This window comes from Bos mutus, chromosome 10, assembly GCF_027580195.1.
Source record: "Bos mutus isolate GX-2022 chromosome 10, NWIPB_WYAK_1.1, whole genome shotgun sequence".
In the NCBI taxonomy this organism is placed as follows: Eukaryota; Metazoa; Chordata; class Mammalia; order Artiodactyla; family Bovidae; genus Bos; species Bos mutus.
In genome coordinates this window covers 23706791-23723735 of record NC_091626.1, presented here as the reverse complement: position 1 = coordinate 23723735, position 16945 = coordinate 23706791, and the positions used below count along the sequence as shown (strand labels likewise).

Here is a 16945-nt window from a genome sequence, read left to right as displayed (position 1 = left end):
GAAGAGTTGACTCATTGGAAAAGACCCTGATGCTGGGAGGGATTGGGGGCAGGAGGAGAAGGGGATGGCAGAGGATGAGATGGCTGGATGGCATCACCGACTCAATGGACATAAGTCTGGGTAAACTCCGGGAGTTGGTGATGGACAGGGAGGCCTGGTGTGCCGCGATTCATGGGGTCGCAAAGAGTCAGACACGGACTGAGAGACTGAACTGAACATAGTCAAAGACTTTGGCGTAGTCAATAAAGCAGAAGTAGATGTTTTTCTGGAACTCTCTTGCTTTTTTGATGATCCAACAGATGTTGGCAATTTGATCTCTGGTTGCACTGGCTTTTCTAAATCCAACTTGAACATCTGGAATTTCACAGTTCTTGTACTACTGAAGTCTGGCTAGGAGAATTTTGAGCATTACTTTGCTAGTGTGTGAGATGAGTGCAATTGTGCGGTAGTTTGAGCATTCTTTGGCATTGCCTTTCTTTGGGATTAGAATGAAAACTGACCTTTTTCAGTCCTGTGGCCACTGCTGAGTTTTCCAAATTTGCTGGCATATTGAGTACAGCACCTTAACAGCATCATCTTTTAGGATTTAAAATAGCTCAACTGGAATTCCATCACCTCCACTAGCTTTGTTCGTAGTGATGCTTCCTAAGGCCCACTTGACTTTCCATTCCAGGATGTCTGGCTTTAGGTGAGTGATCACAGCATCGTGATTATCTGGGTCATGAAGATCTTTTTTGTACAGTTCTTCTCTGTATTCTTGCCACCTCTTCTTAATATCTTCTGCTTCTATTAGGTCCATACCATTTCTGTCCTTTATTGTGCCCATCTTTGCATGAAATGTTCCCTTGGTATCTCTAATTTTCTTGAAGAGATCTCTAGTCTTTCCCATCCTATTGTTTTCCTCTATTTCTTTGCATTGATCACTGAGGAAGGCTTTCTTAGCTCTTCTTGCTATTCTTTGGAACTCTGTGTTCAAATGGGTATATTTTTCCTTTTCTCTTTTGCCTTTAGCTTATCTTCTTTTCTCAGCTATTTGTAAGGCCTTCTCAGACAACTATTTTGCCTTTTTGCATTTCTTTTCTTGGGGATGGTCTTGATCACTGCCTCCTGTACAATGTCAGGAACCTCCATCCATAGTTCTTTAGGCAGAACTATGAACTAAAGTCAGCTCTAATCCCTGGAATCTATTTGTAAAAGATTTGATTTAGGTCATACCTGAATGGTCTAGTGGTTTTCCCTACTTTCTTCAATTTAATTCAATGACTGATTGTTTTTTAAAGCTGTCCTTTCCCTTTTGTTGGAATTTTGCCTAAATCCACTAATCCCTGATTTCACAAACGAACCAGTTTAAGGCAGAGAAGAGGCGTCGGTGGGCGGGCAGATTCGTGTTCTGGACAGCAAGACATTCCTGTGCGTCCTGTCCTGGCCCGGGTGAACAATCTGGTGCTTTTAACCTCAGACGACTTGGGCGCACAAGGTCCACAGACTTCAGGTGGGACGTTCCAAAGGCGGCTCAGTCAGGAAACTTATCTTGGCTCCAGACCACGCCTAATCTCGTCGTGTCTCCGGGCGCGCCCCAGTCGCCCTGAGACAAAACTCCAGCAGCCGTCCGCGCTTCCTCATTTAGAGTACGGACGGAGGCTGTGCGTCTGGAATGACAGTGACCGTGATGCTGGAGCCGGCCGGCCGCTGCCGCTGGGACGAGCGCGTGCATATCACCGTGAGCGGCCTGGCGCCGCGGCAGCCGGTCACGCTGCGCTCGTCCCTGCGCGACGAGAAGGGCGCGCTCTTCAGGGCCCACGCGCGCTACTGCGCCGACGCCGCCGGCCTGCTGGACCTGGAGCGCGCGCCCGCGCTGGGCGGCAGCTTCGCGGGGCTCGAGCCCATGGGGCTCTTCTGGGCTCTGGAGCCCGAGAAGCCCTTGCTGCGCCTGGTGAAGCGGGACGTGCAGACGCCCTTCGTCGTGGAGCTGGAGGTGGTCGACGGCCACGAGCCCGGGGCCCAGCGACTCCTGGGCCGGGCGGTGCACGAGCGCGACTTCCTGGCCCCCGGCGTGCGGCGCGAGCCGGTGCGCGCGGGCCGGGTGCGCGCCACGCTCTTCCTGCCGCCAGGTGAGCCGTCAGTATCCCTAACTGTTGATCTGTCCCTGTGCGAGAGGAAGGCAATAAGTAGGTAGCTCCCAGCATTCCAACAGTACGTGGGGCCTGAAACTTTGCAGGAGACAGGACTGGACCGTTCGTTCGCTGTGGAGGTGATTACGCTGTTCCAGAACAGAGGTCAGGAAAGAGATCACAAGGAAAGGGAGAAAAGATAGTTGTGATGAAAAAAAAATTTTTTTTTATACGTAATTCCCAGTTTTTAAAGTTTTCTTTCCAAATCTCTCAATTTTACAACTTTGCTTCTTAACTCCCACCATATATTAAAAGATTTAAGAAAATTAGGGGCCTTTCCTGGTGGCTCAGTGGTAAAGAATCCACCTGGGGCCACAAGTTCGATCCCTGATGGGGGAAGATTCCATATGCCTCCAGAGCAGCTGGTTCTGTGTACTACATCTATTGAGCCTGTGTTTCACAAGAGAGGCTACCGCAATGAGGGGCCAGCGTACTAGAGAGATTAGACCCCACTCACCACAACTAAAGAAAAACCCACCCAGCAACAAGGACCCAGCACAGTCCAAAAAAAAAAAAAAATTTTAAGAAAATTAGCATGAAGGAGGAAAGCCTCTTGTTATCCACTGGAGATCTTTTGATATTGTTTAATTTGACCATTACATAAAAACAACCAGTGAAACTGTTAAAAGATGGTTATCTTCATTAAGAATCAGGCAAATGCAAAATAAAACTGATCTCAATGGGAGGGCAGTGAGCTTTCCTGAAGAGAGATCTTAGTTCCCTGTCCAGGAGCTGAACCTGGGTAACTTGGATGAAAACCAAGAGTCCTAACCACTAGACCACCAGGGCCTAGAGGCAAAGTGGCCCTCCCTGGCTCTTGCCACTGTTTGAAAGCAAGAATGTTTCAAGGAGACAAAAACTGTAAAAACGGGTATAAAGGTTATTAGAGACACAGCCCAAAGTATGGGAGAGCATAGGGAGAAACAGATTGTTTATTTAAGACAGAATCAAGGCAGAAATGCACACTCGAAGAGGAGTGTGGGCATCCTGAGTGAGGTGCACACTAAGTCAAAAACTAGGCAGAAATGTACACCTGGAGGGAATCCGTATAGGCGTCCTCTCTAAAGAGGAAGCGCGCAGTGAGTCAGAAGTCAGAAGCTCAGCAGAGATACACACCAGGAGAGGAATGTAGACGTCCTGAGTAAGGAGAAGCACAGTAAGTTAGAATTCAGGTGGAGATGTACACCCAAAGAAAAAAGGGTATGGGCATCCTGAGTGAGGAGCATAGGATAGAGCTGATGTAAATCACTTATGTAAGACAGTCCTTCCTGTTTGTTGTTTCGCTTTGGTCAATTGTCTCTTCGCTTTAGTAGAGCTCAGCTTCTGCCACTTGCTTTGTCTGTGGAGTGTCTGGTGAGAACAAAGCTCGAATTTTACTCCACTTGACAAACACCAGGTGTCCAGTCCAGAGACCCTCTGTCTCCTTCCTCAGAACTACACACTACATTTCACACCCTCATAATTTAGAAGTCTAACATTGCCAATATTTGACCAGTATGTGGAGGAAAAGGAACTTCCATGTAGTGGTAAGAGAAATACAGTTACTCATCTACTCTGGAAAAAAATTGCTTTTACTTAGTAAGTTGACTATGTCATTCTACTCTTGGTACACCAGTAGGGATTTATGTTTCTAAGAGCAAATTCAACAGAAACAGCCCAAATGTCTAACAATAATAAAACTGATGCATAAATTGAGATATATTTACAGCACAAAAGTGACTGAACTAGAGTCACAGGAACCAACAGGATGAACCTCAAAAACAGTGCTGAATGAAACGTCAAGTTTCTGAAGAACACATTCAGTAGCATTACATTCAGATAACATTTTTTAAAAGGGCAAACCAAACAAACTGCCACTTAAAATGTGCTTCCAAGTGGTAAGAATGTAAAAAAATCAAGAGACTGATAAATTTAGAATAGTGGAAAGTGAGGGAAGAGAAACGGGAACTCACAGGGCTTTGATGGTTAGAACTGAATTATTTCTTAAAGTTCTGGGTATAAACTACTTGCTTTATAATTATTCCTTAAAAATTGCACATTACATACAAACTTTTATGTAAATAATTAAAATGTGAATAACTAGAAGCATACACAGTAGGTAGCTTTTTGAGTCTAGCATAACACACTTGAGATTCATTTGTGTTGCTCCATGCGTTTGCTAGTTCCTTCTTGTATCTTACACGTTTCCATTATATGGATGTGCCACAGTTTGTTAATTCATTAGCCAGGTGCAGGACGTTTGAGTTTTGAGTCTTTGGAGATTATGAATAAAGTCACTGCAAACACTTGAATCCATGTTTCTGTGTGAACATAAGCTTTCATTTTTTGGGGTAAATACCTGGAAGTGAGGTTATACTGGGTCATAACCTAAGTGTATGTTTAAATTTATAAGAACTTGGTCAGTTGTTTTCCAGGGTGATTGTTTCATTTTGCATCCTCACTGTTGCCCTTAAAAATAAAAGTTAGTTACTGGACTAGCAAAAACTGGGTTAACTTGGGAATAACAGAGAATTGTAATTTGGCAGAAGCATGCTATGGCAAAAACTGTAGGCAAGTCCAACAGAACAAGGAGAGGAATGCTATTTTACAGAGAAAAAGAAGGAAGTCGGGAGCTGTTGTTTTGAACAAAAATCCATCAAAGAAAAGAGTTTGGGGTGTCGACAATTTTTCATTGCTGAATTGCTGGGGTAGTCAATTTCTTGGAGGGGAGGCAATATACATCTTTTTCTGTTGGGGCCTGTAATTGATGATTCTTTCCTGTTGATGATCCTTCTGTTGTGATCTATAAGGGACAATTATTCCTACAATTGATGTGGAGTGGTACTGCATGGCAGTTCTCCAGTTCTGTCCTCCTGACTCCATTTTGGTGAGGTTTCCTTTTATTAATTTTCACATTTCTCCCTTTTAATTAAGATTTTTCTCCAAAAACACCACCAATCAAGAGTCAGTGGTCTTTTGTCCTTCAATGTCTGGAAGAACCTTTCCTAGCTGTCATGTCCCTTGTTAGAAACTGCACAAATTAGAAACTTACTGAGGTCACATTTGAGTAACAAGGAGGGGTAGGAGGGAGAACTTTCCAGCACTTTGCATCTATAGTCCATATTTATCAAGACCCTAAGTAATAGGGTACATACACCATTTGGGGTACATTGTTTTTACAAAGGTCTAGTGGGCAACAAGTACAGAATCAAAAATAACAGGACAATTCCAAACTGTAGGCTGAAGGTAGCCAGCTGAACAAATACTTGTCTTTGTTCAGTTACTAAATCATGTCTGACTCTTTTGCAACCCCATGAACTATAGCCTGCTAGGCTCCTCCATTTATGGGATTTCTCAGGCAAGAGTACTGGAGTCAGTTGCCATTTCTTTCTCCAGGGGAATCTTCCCAACCCAGGGATCACACCCGGGTCTCTTGCATTGATTCGCAAGTGGGTTCTTTACCACTGAGCCGCTAGGGAAGCCCCAGGCACTTATTCTGATTTCGAGGCGTAAAGTTCTCCCTATGGAAGTGAACCTAGAATCACAGATGTCTCCTGGAAGTCCCCATTTAAACCTAGAATCACAGATGTCTCCTGGAAGTCCCCATTTAAAACAGCCATGAGAGCAAAATAGAATAGTGAATACAATAAGAGCACACAAAATCGAAAAGAATTAACCCAGTGCATTTGGGAAGATATACTGCAGGTATAAACACAAAGCAATAGCTAATGAACTCTTCATGAAGACAGCAAAACTTCAAAGATATTTTAAAAACAGTAGTGTAATCTCAAAAGAACTCTTTGGAAACAAATATGTTATCAGTAAGTAGCATGGTATGTAAGGTTGCAAGTTCAGTTATCCTGAATTCGGATAAGAATCCAGTCAGTTATCAGTCCAAATAAAAAAAAAGACGTGAATCTTGAACTTTCTAATAGTCTTGTCCCTGACATTTTGGCAAAGATGTCTGGTCAGATGGTATCTGCTTCGGTTCTGGGAAGTCTTTGCTTTCAGGTCATCCTCTGGTGTGAGGTTCAGTCAGGGTTTGGTGCCCTCTTGAGACGTGTCATGTGAAATGAAGAGCCTGTTCCCCGGAGTTTGGCAGCACAAGAGTTGGTTAGCAGAACCTGAAAGTGGCCTTTCCAGTGAGATTAAATGAGACTTTTTGGAGGTATCTTTTCCAGCAAATGAAATCTCTAAAGTACAAGATATGATGCTTAAGGTCTTCATCTCCTGGGAGGGTTCTGTGACAAGACTGCTCTATCAAAGCATGTTTATTTTTAATGGAAGCAACTAGGCCTTTACACTACGATGTATACTTTTTTTATCAGCTGTGAATCAAAAGATGCAGGGGTCAGGTATATTGGATGTCTTGTGACTTTCTCAAAGGGTGAGAGTTTTTGAGTTCCAAAGGGGATGGAACTGAGATTTAGAAGGACCAACAGCAATGCTTTTGGCCAAGGTATTTGGAGGGTTTTACAAATTTTGCCAAGTGAGTCTTAAAGTGCCCTTAGTTTGTTTGACTTACCCTGAGGATTGAGAATAAGCACAGTGAAAGTGTTGTGAAACCAGCCAAACAGCACAGACTTATTGAAGTACTTGACCAGTTAAACAGGTTAACTGGTTAAACAGGTTAACTGGTTGCCCTGATCTCTAGGCAGTTCAAGAGGGCTTCCTCAGGAAGGGATAATCTTTTACTAACAGAATTTTAGGAATTTTCCAACAAAGGTCCATCTAGTCAAAGCTATGGTTTTTCCAGTAGTCATGTATGGATGTGAGAGTTGGACTATAAAGAAAGCTGAGCACCGAAGAATTGATGCCTTTGAACCGTGGTGTTGGAGAAGAGTCTTGAGAGTCCCTTGGGCTGCAAGGACATCAAACCAGTCAATTCTAAAGGAAACCAATCTGGAATATTCATTAGAAGGACTGATGCTAAAGCTGAAACTCCAATACTTTGGCCACCTGATGGGAAGAACTGACTCATTAGAAAAGACCTTGATGCTGGGAAAGATTGAAGGCAGGAGAAGGGAAAACAGAGGATGAGATGGTTGGATGGCATCACTGACTCGATGGACATGAGTTTGAGCAAATTCTGGGAGTTGGTGATGGGTAGGGAAGCCTGGCGTGCTGCAGTCCATGGGGTCGCAAACAGTTGGACATGACTGAATGACTGAACTGAACAGAATTTTAGCTATAGAACAAGCAGTGACCTGTCTACAGGGGAAGGTTTCACTCCAGTGAGAAAAATACAAACCATGACTAAAACATATTTAGTTTTGTGAGACAGAGGAAGCTGAATGAAATCCATTTGCAAAACTCCCATGTTCCATCAGACAATTCAGTGGCCAGGAGTTGTGCAAACAGGTTTTCCTGGATTCTAGCTTGAACAGGTTGGACAAGTGAGGTGCAGGCACTTTTTGTGGCCTTATTTTTCCCCACTGATATTTGCTTGTGAATGCTATCATTTTGTCAGTAGACTAATGGTTTAATGTGTGCACAGAGGTAAGTAGTGGGAATTTTTGAATTTCTGGTAAGACCAGATTGTTGGCTTTTTTTAAAGTAAAGTATGTAGGGACTGGGCCATAAGAGAAGTATTTGGAATCCATTTTTGACAGTGGGCAGCTAGCTCAAGAAAACCTCATAATTGGCACTTAATTGTAGATTTCCAGATGTACAGGATGCCCCAGATCTACCTAGAACCAAAAGGAATCTGTTTTCCATAATCAGGTGCCCTAAATATCCAACTTGCATTAGAGGAACCTGTAGTTTTTTTTAGAGACTTTCTGTCCTTTGAAGACTGAAAAAGGTGGATGCTCTGTTGCCATGAAGAGTTTTACAGAGACCAGAGAAGCAAATCATTCATCTACTGTGACAAAGTAAAGCCTGCAGAAAGGTTTATATCACCCAAATCAGCTTTTAAGACTTGTAAAAAGTAAGAGGAACTGTCTGTGAAAGCCTGGGACATTGCTGTCCAGGTGAATTGCCTTTTTTCCTACATGAAAGCAAACATGCATTCACTCACCTCATCAATTAAAACACTAAAGAACACACTGTATAAATCAGTTATGGTGAAAAAGTTGCTTTCATTGGGACTAGATATCAGTAGTGTTTGGGGCTTAGGAACAACAAGGCGACAAGTGATAACCATGTTTTTTTGCTCATAACTCTTGGACCAACTTCTCGCCCGATGTATTGGGTTTTCTTATAGCGTAAATGGGCTTCTCAGGTGGCACAGTGGTAAGGAACCTGCCTGCCAATGCAGGAGACCTGAGTTCAATCCCTGGGTCAGGTAGATCCCCTGGAGAAGGAGATGGCAACCCACTCCAGTGTTCTTGCCTGGGAAATCCCATGGACAGAGGAGCCTGGCAGGCTGCAGTCCATGAGGCTGCAAAGAGTCAGAAGCAACTGAGCACACACAATCTAAACAGCAGTGTTCCAGGGACTAGTACAGGGGATAATGAGGCCCTGAGAATTTTAATCCTCTATTATAGGTTTGATGCCTTGCAGGAATTCTTTATTTCTAGGATACTGATTGACTCAGGGAGAAGTTTGAACGTTGTTTGAATTCAACATTCAACATCTGTTTGAATGTTGATAGAAGTTGCATTGTGGATTCCTCTAATATCAGCTGCAGATTTTACCTGTAAAGAGGATGATGGTAGCTATCAAACAGGAACAATTATCAGTGTTCTCCAGATTCAGCTACAGTGCCATCAAAAATGGAGCTAATAAAATATGTCAAAGTGAAACTATTAGTTGCTCAGTCATGTCCAACTCTTTGTGACTTCATGGACTATAGCTCACCAGGCTCCTCTGTCCATGGAATTCTTCAGGCAAGAATACTGGAGTGGGTTGCCATTCCCTTCTCTAGGGGATCTTCCCAACCCAGGGGTCAAACCCGCATTGCAGGCAGATTCTTTACTGTCAGAGCCACCAGGAAAACCATCAGAAATGGAGTCAATAAAAGATGTCAAAGGGTCACTTAATTTACTTGGTTGGCTATTCTGATTGCTACTGTCAGATTCCAGAATTATCTCTCTGTTTGGGGAGAGAGAAATTCCAGCATGATATTTTTCTAAGTCTCAGTCTAATAAATGAATAGGGGCAGAGGAACTCAGGAGAAAAGGGTGTGTTCTGTCAAGGAAACAAAAGGAAATAGGTTCAGAGACAGGAACTTCTTGAGATTCATTAGAGATTCCAACTAATTGAACTATTTTAGAACTCCAAAGCAGGGGCTGCTTTACAGAAGTGGGGTTGAGTACTAGGAGTGTGGCTCTGGTGTCATTAAGGATAGAAAGAGCTTCATCCTTAATCTGGAGAAATGTTTCCGCAGGTGGATCAAGATGGAGGATTGGGAAGAGCCCCTGTAGTTCCTTGAAGCTCCATCATTCGAAACTAAGAGGACATTGGAAAGGCTGGCTAGAAGGCTGAAGGCACCTTGAGTGCTAAAATTCTTCAGTGTCCTGTGTCTTCCCAATAATAGGAGCAACTAGAGGGTTTGGGGCTCTATACCTTCATTTGCCAGAATTGAAAATTAAGAAATCTAGTGATCTTTCTTATCAGTTGACTCATCTACCTTGCAAGTGAACTGATGTGCCAAATTAAATCTGGAGTGGACACAGTTTTCTCATTCCACCCTTCTTATTTCAAATAAAGAGGAACCTCCTGGCTCAGCACAAAAACAGAGTTAAAGGTTACCTGAGTGGATTCACCACCTGAGGGAAAACAGGAATTTCCTTTGCAAACAAATGAGAATTTGTCTGCTTTGCAAACATTCCGAGAACAATTCTAATTGTCATGAACAGGTTCATCAGATTTTTGTGTACAAGTTTGAATTTTGTTTCAATCAGTAGTTTTAGGAAAAGCTACTGTAACTGCTCAGTAGAGGTTTCCAGAAAATATTCTAGCATTTGGCCAAAAGTTAGGGGTTTTTCTAAATTCTGTTTGGGCTGTTCCCATCAGACAGCCTTAATCACATATTTGGGTTGACCCTCACCAATAAGCAGGTGGGCTAACTGATAAAAATCTAAGCAACCAGGCTGGGAAGTTTGAATAAAATGTGTTAGACTCTTCAGCAAACCTGTGAGGGTTCTTGGGTACTTTAGGAAACTCTTCAACTATGACTCCCAATTCAGCCTTAGTCTAGGGAACATAAGAAAGAAAAGGTTTATCTGGGTGCTCAGAAGACATAATTTTAGAAAGGCAGGTTCTGACAAGTTCAGAGGAGGAGGGAGTGGAGAGAAGTGCCAAGAGAAACAGAAAGTCAGTGAGAGCATTGGACTGGGGAAACTGAGGGTATAGAGGAGACGGAGGCCGTGCAGCAAGGGAGGAGGCGGTGGCACTGGAGGGGGTGCCCGAGTACAGCAAGTGGCTGAAGGGAGCGGGAAAGAGAGGCCTCAGAAGCATTTTGACTCCTTCAGTTGTTCGTTTACCTCAGTTAATTTTGAAATTGTAATTTGCAGAGAAGTAATTCCAGATTGCCAGTAATGACTGGAAGCCTCAGAATGCCAATTAAACAGATGTCTCATTCAATTTTAAGAAAAGTAAGTTTGGGGAGCTCAAATGTTCCTCATAATGTTGACTGGTGTTCTCAAATATTTTTCAGTCCATTTAATTAGAAATGCACATGAGAAAAAAAAAAAGAAAGAAATTCACATGAGGAGGGACCAAAGTTTTTAGACCTAAAACCAGCCGGGTCCCAGAAAGGAAGGGGGCATTGTCAAAGCATTTTGATGACAGGAATCCCATTTCTTAAAGATTTTTCTCTAGAGCAAAAAGAAAAATTCCTAGACAGCAGAGTTCCAACAGGCACAGCCCAGTACCTAAAGAAATCAGACCAAAGACCAAAGGAATACTCTCAGAAAGGACAAAGCCTTTAAATAGATCGCAAATAAAGATTGGAGAACTCAAAATGCAGACAGTGGAGCTTGAAATCCAGGACAGACTTACCCTCAAACTCCAGGCTTGGCTAGAAGGCAGTGAGCACATGGACTCTGTGGGGATGAGCACCTGTGTCCTCACCAACCTGGGAGTTTGGGGGAGATCTCTTAGGATCCCACTTCCGAGCACCAAGTAATGTTGACCTTAAAACAGTTGTTTCACCAGCAAAAATGGGTTATTTCTAGAACACCAGAAAAGTGCAATTCAGGACAAGCAAGCCATGGCAAAAACCATAGGCAAGTTCAACAAATCAAAGAAGGGAATGTTACTTTATAGAGAAAAAGGAGGAAGGTGGGAGGGGTTGCTTCCAGTAGAAGTCTATAGGAGGTAAGTGACAGTTTAGGGCGATGATGGTTTCTCATTGGCTGAATTCCTGGGGTAGTCAATTTCTTGGAAGGGATGCAATGTACATCCTTTTTGTTGTTGTTGTTGAGGCCTGTGATTGATGATTCTTTCCTATTGATTCTTCTGTTGTGATTTGTAATTGAAAGTTCTTCCTATAATTGATGTGGAGTGGTACTCATAAAAGTAGTACATGTTCTTTGCAAAAATCTGTGGGGCTTTGAGGCCCTGGGTGTAGAGGGGAATGTGGGTTTAAACTATGCCACAGTCTGGACCTTTGAAGACCAGAGTTGTTTAGCATTTCTGATCATCAACAGAAAACTGTGACATCACCAAAGAGGCAAAAATGGCTTTTGACACCACAGCAAAGAGTTTCAAGTATAGTTTAACTCTTTTTTCTTCCTAAGAACCTGCGCCCTTTCCTGGGATTGTGGACATTTCTGCAGCTGGAGGTGGCTTTCTGGAATATCGAGCTAGTCTGCTGGCTGGGAAGGGTTTTGCTGTGTTGGCGCTGGCTTATTATAACTATGAAGACCTCCCCAAAAGCCTACGACATGTCCACCTGGAGTACTTTGAAGAAGCTGTGAACTACCTGCTTAATCACCCTCAGGTTGGAACTTCTCTAGTTTCATGTTCTACATATCAGTTCTCCTTCTCTGAAAGGCTCTTGGTTTTCACAGAACTTGACAAATTCATGACAGCCACTATTTGCCCCCAACACACACTACCTTTCATAGTCACTTCTCCCAGACAGTTTCCATGCAATTAGATGTTATTGTTAGATTTCCTGCTGGTAAAAGTGTCCTAGTTGAAATTATGGAATTTTAAACTCCAGTATTTTATCATATTTCATTAAGAGCTCAACACATTGAGAACCCTCGGTTTGACCCAGGAAGTAAGAAGGGAAGGGGAAGTGATCACTCTCTCCAGAAGGCTGTCTTGTTTAAATGTTTGTGTTTTACAATCCTCTCTTCCATGTGACCATCTGAGAGCAGAGTACTCACTTTTAACAAATCACCTAGTGGTAAAGGACCTGGGTAGTAAGAAATGTTTGAGGGTTCAGTATATCAGAGGATTAGAACATATACCTTGCTCAGGATATTAGAGGATTAATAGGATTGTTTATTTTATAATTCAATCAGAGCTCAAGGTAGATGAAAGCCTTGGAGCTCCTAGAGAAGGTGATGGGGTGTAGTGGAACCAGTATAATAGTGTATTTGATAGAGAAAAGTTAAATTTGAGGTTTGATTTTGCCAGTTGCTAGCTTCTTGACCTTGGGGCTTCTGTATCATACTCTCAAAAATTGGGATCACTATAATATCCCATTCCTAGTACCTTTATAAGGAATAAATAGTTGAAATCAGTCAAAAGTGCTATTGTAGAAACCATGATCCAAAAAAAATAGCTGTTGATAGGTCAATCAAAAGGCCATTTATAGCAGAAGAATTTGGTAATTGATGAGAACAATCTTTCTGGAATAGGGCAAACTCAAACTACACTGGAGGGGACTGAGCAGAGAATTAAGACAAGAAAGTGAATAACTACAGACAAAATTTCCCACAAGTTTTGCTGTGAAAAGGAGTACAAACTAGGGCAGAGTGGATTTGAGGTCAAGGGATTGTTATTAAGGGCTTCCCAGGTGGTGCTTTTGGTAAAGAACCTGCCTGCCAATGCAGGAGATATGAGACGGGGCGGGGGTGGGGGGGGGGGGGGCTCAGTTCCTGGGTCGGGAAGATCCCCTGGAGGAGGACATGGCAACCCACTCCAGTATTCTTGGCTGGAGAGTCCCATGGACAGGGAGAGAGGAAAAGACCATTGGAGGTTTGGTGGTCAAGGAACTTCAAGGCTAGAGTATTTCGTGTCCTCCACTTGGCTGTTGAAGACACTAGGAATGGTGATGGAGAAATTGTGGAAAGCAAGGTACAATGAAAGGTTAAGTCAATATCCCAAGGCTGCAGACCTTGATAACTGGGAGAGCCCAGATTCAGGCACAGTTCCCCGACTCTCAAGTCCAGACACTACTGGCCACACTGCACTGTTCATGGACTCATTCTCCTTTTCCCTTTGACCTTTTCTCAGGTGAAGGGTCCAGGAGTTGGGCTGCTTGGGATTTCAAAAGGAGGCGAGCTCTGCCTCTCCATGGCTTCCTTCCTGAAGGGCATCTCTGCGGCCGTCATAATCAACGGCTCTGTGCACAATGTCTGGGGAACCTTACACTACAAAGGTGAGACTCTGCCGCCTGTGGGTTTCAACCAAAATCGAATCAAGATGACCAAAGATGGCTTTGTAGACATTGTGGAAGTCCTGAACAGCCCTTTGGAAGGACCTGACCAGAAGAGCTTCATTCCTGTGGAAAGGGCTGAATGCCCCTTCCTGTTTCTTGTGGGTCAGGATGACCGCAACTGGAAGAGTGAGTTCTATGCTAACGAGGCCTCTAAACGCTTGCAGGCCCATGGGAAGGCAAAACCCCAGGTCATCTGTTACCCAGGCACGGGGCACTACATTGAGCCTCCTTACTTCCCCCTGTGCCCGGCTTCCCTGCACACCTTTGTGGGCACTCCTGTCATCTGGGGAGGGGAGCCCAGGGCTCATGCCAGGGCCCAGGTAGATGCGTGGCAGCAGCTCCAGACTTTCTTCCATAAACACCTGCGTGGGGAAAAGGGGACAATTCCAGCCAAGCTGTGATCAAGGGAAGGACAGAACAGCTAGGAACAGCTGCCACAGTTAGTGTATACCAGTGTAGGTTTCTTCTGTTCAATGATTACTAGAGTTTTTCCTCTTCAGTGTTAAAGTGAAGTTACCAAGAAGCTTTTTAGATTTTTATAAATTACATACATTTTCAGTTGTTTGAGTGGAGAGTGATTCTACAGAAAATGAAACAAATGGCCAAAAAAACATAATTGACAAGGCTTTAACTCTGAAAGGAAAAGGTATAATACCCAGTTAATAGTACCTAGTACACAATTAGTGCTCCATAATTATTTGAATTATTTATTATTATAATTTAGTTTTTAATTAATAAATGATTACCTATTGTGGAAAAAAGAATACAAATATCAAAAACATTATCAGATTTGAGTTTCTAATTTAAGAATGGAAGTGAACATCATAGCCATAAATTAGTATACTAGTTAGATAACTACTTAGATGAAAACTACTAAAAATTTTCAAAGCAAATATGTTTTTAGTTCTTGAATCTTCTTGAATGAGGAAGAAGTCTCCTAGTGCAAATGTATTTTAATTACTTTTTTCATTTTCACATATGGACTTTGTGATTTAGTTGTTTTGAAAGCTGGTATAACATCATTTAGATGAATTTCATAAGTGACTTTAATATTGATTAGCATACAAATGAATGATTTAGTTTTGTATTACTTGATATAAATACACATTAAACTTACTAAACTTTTCTAAAGCTGAATGTGTTTAAAATAAAAGATACTTTAATTTATGATCATGGTATTTTGGTTTCTCAACTTTCTTTCTCAATAAAGCATCTTCTGACAGATGTTTTCTCTTGAAACTCAAAAACAGTGCTCCTTTTGCTTAGTCAGATTTTTCTTCGGTCCCACTGTGAGGCAGGTGTCATCTCCATTTTACAGATGAAGAAACCAAGACTCAGAAAAATTTTTGCATGGTACCTGTAGAGCAGGGGCTCAGTCTCCCCACATCCAGTTTCTTCTCTCTTTGTTAAGCTCATCCATGCTCTCTGCAGGGTAACAGCCCCAGCCACAGGGAAAGGAAGTGGCTCTTCTTCTACCTAAGTTTTCAGTGGATTTCCTGAACTTGCAGTGTGAGGGTAGAGGTGGTTTCAGGGCACTAATGTTAAAAGTATAGTTCTGGAACCTTGTTTAAATCCTTGCCTTTACCTAGTAGTATGGTTTTGCTGGAGCTGCCAGGCAACTTAAAATGCCTACACCCCCTTCCCTTGATTATTAACAATGTGTATGTGATTTGCCCTCCTCCCTTCCTCTTTCCACCACTTTCTGTAAATAGTTGAAGGAATCTCCCATTAATCAAGCTGGAGAGTCAGGCTTCTCTAGAGATTCTGGGGCTGATCTTGAGGGATAAAAGGCAGCAGCAGCAGAAATTTGGGGGCCAATAAATGACCAAGTGAAAATGCAAACCATATGTTTCAAAAGACACAAAGATGATTTCCTCTTTAAATTCTTGTTAGTAGGAGAATCTAACAAAAGGGGACTAGAGATGCCATAGGCTTATGTTCTGGAGGGAGATGTGAAATACTATGATGTGAAGATTAGAAAAGAATTCAGATAGTGGCCTTTGATATGGGTCTTAACAGATAGGATCTCTCTTTTTCTAAATCTAAGGTAATAAAAATTCATAGAAAACTTGGAAAATAGAGAAAATTATTTAGCAGAAAAGGAATTGCATATAATCCATTCGCTAGAAACTAACATACTTAACATGTCAGAATATTTCCATTTTCCTCTAGGCTTTTTGTTGTATGTATTGAGTTTTTACTCAAGTGTGCATCCTTTTTACTTTAATATCATATGGTGATTATTTTACCATGTTAGTATTATATTCTTCAAACACATGATTTTTTAAAAACAGTGATGTGTATTCTACTGATTGGTGCTACTACCCTTCATTTAATCAATCCTCTGTTGTTAGCCCTTGACATTGTTGATAGTTTTTCTTTATAAAGTCTGTTCTGAGGTGAAGGGACATACACATGTATAAGTCTTTGTGTGTCACTGAGTATTTCTTTAAGAGAGATTCTTTGAAAGGAAATTATTATGCATACCAGAAATGACTAACCACACCATCAAGGACACTGTATGAAACAGCCGTGTTGCCAACATTGGTGCAACATGTGTGTATGTGTGCCTTTGTGTCTAATCCTTTATAACTTTATTAATTTTATGGTTTGAAAAGATAATCTCAGTATTACTGTACTTTTTTTGTTGTTGCTGTTAGTAAAGTTGAATATCTCCCCCTGGGAAAATATCTGTATTCCTTTTAAACTACATTTCCCATTCCTTCAGAATGTTCTCCTATTTCTTTATGACCTACAGCAGCATTTGATTATGTATTACAGAAGTAAATAATTCTCATATATGTTGACCACATACATCATCTTGTTAGCTGCCATTTAAACTATGTGTACGTGTGTTAATATATGTATGTGTTAAATTTTGCAAGATGAGTTGATGATGGAAGGTGGAAATGATAAGAAATATGTACCTGCCTGCACCTTTCTCCCAACTTCCAGCACAGAGTTCCTAAAACTCTTATAAATACCTAAGTGATAGCAGCACTAGTCGCATCTTCTGTTCTATTGAGGTGACTCTAAGTGGGCTCCTGGAGGGGCACTGCATGGGCACTAGTAACCAGAAAGACCAATCCATGATTAGAAGCTTGGAATTTTCAGCTGTCTCTCCCAATTTTCCAGAGAGACAAGGGGCCAGAAACTGAGTTAATAATTGAGCATGCCTATGTGAGGAAAGGGCTTCCCTGGTAGCTCAGCTAGTAAAGAATCCTCCTGCAAT

At 42.1% G+C, this 16945-nt stretch overlaps 1 protein-coding gene across 1 annotated transcript; it reads left to right on the top strand.

The window, feature by feature from the left end:
- The first annotated feature begins 1437 nt into the window (after positions 1–1437).
- LOC102286372 (acyl-coenzyme A thioesterase 1-like) lies at positions 1438–16564 on the top strand. The gene is made up of 3 exons (XM_070377560.1): positions 1438–2111; positions 11837–12039; positions 13509–16564. The coding sequence occupies exons 1-3, from the start codon at positions 1655–1657 to the stop codon at positions 14112–14114; spliced, it is 1266 nt and encodes a 421-aa protein (XP_070233661.1). The 5' UTR covers positions 1438–1654; the 3' UTR covers positions 14115–16564.
- The last annotated feature ends 381 nt before the right edge of the window (positions 16565–16945 follow it).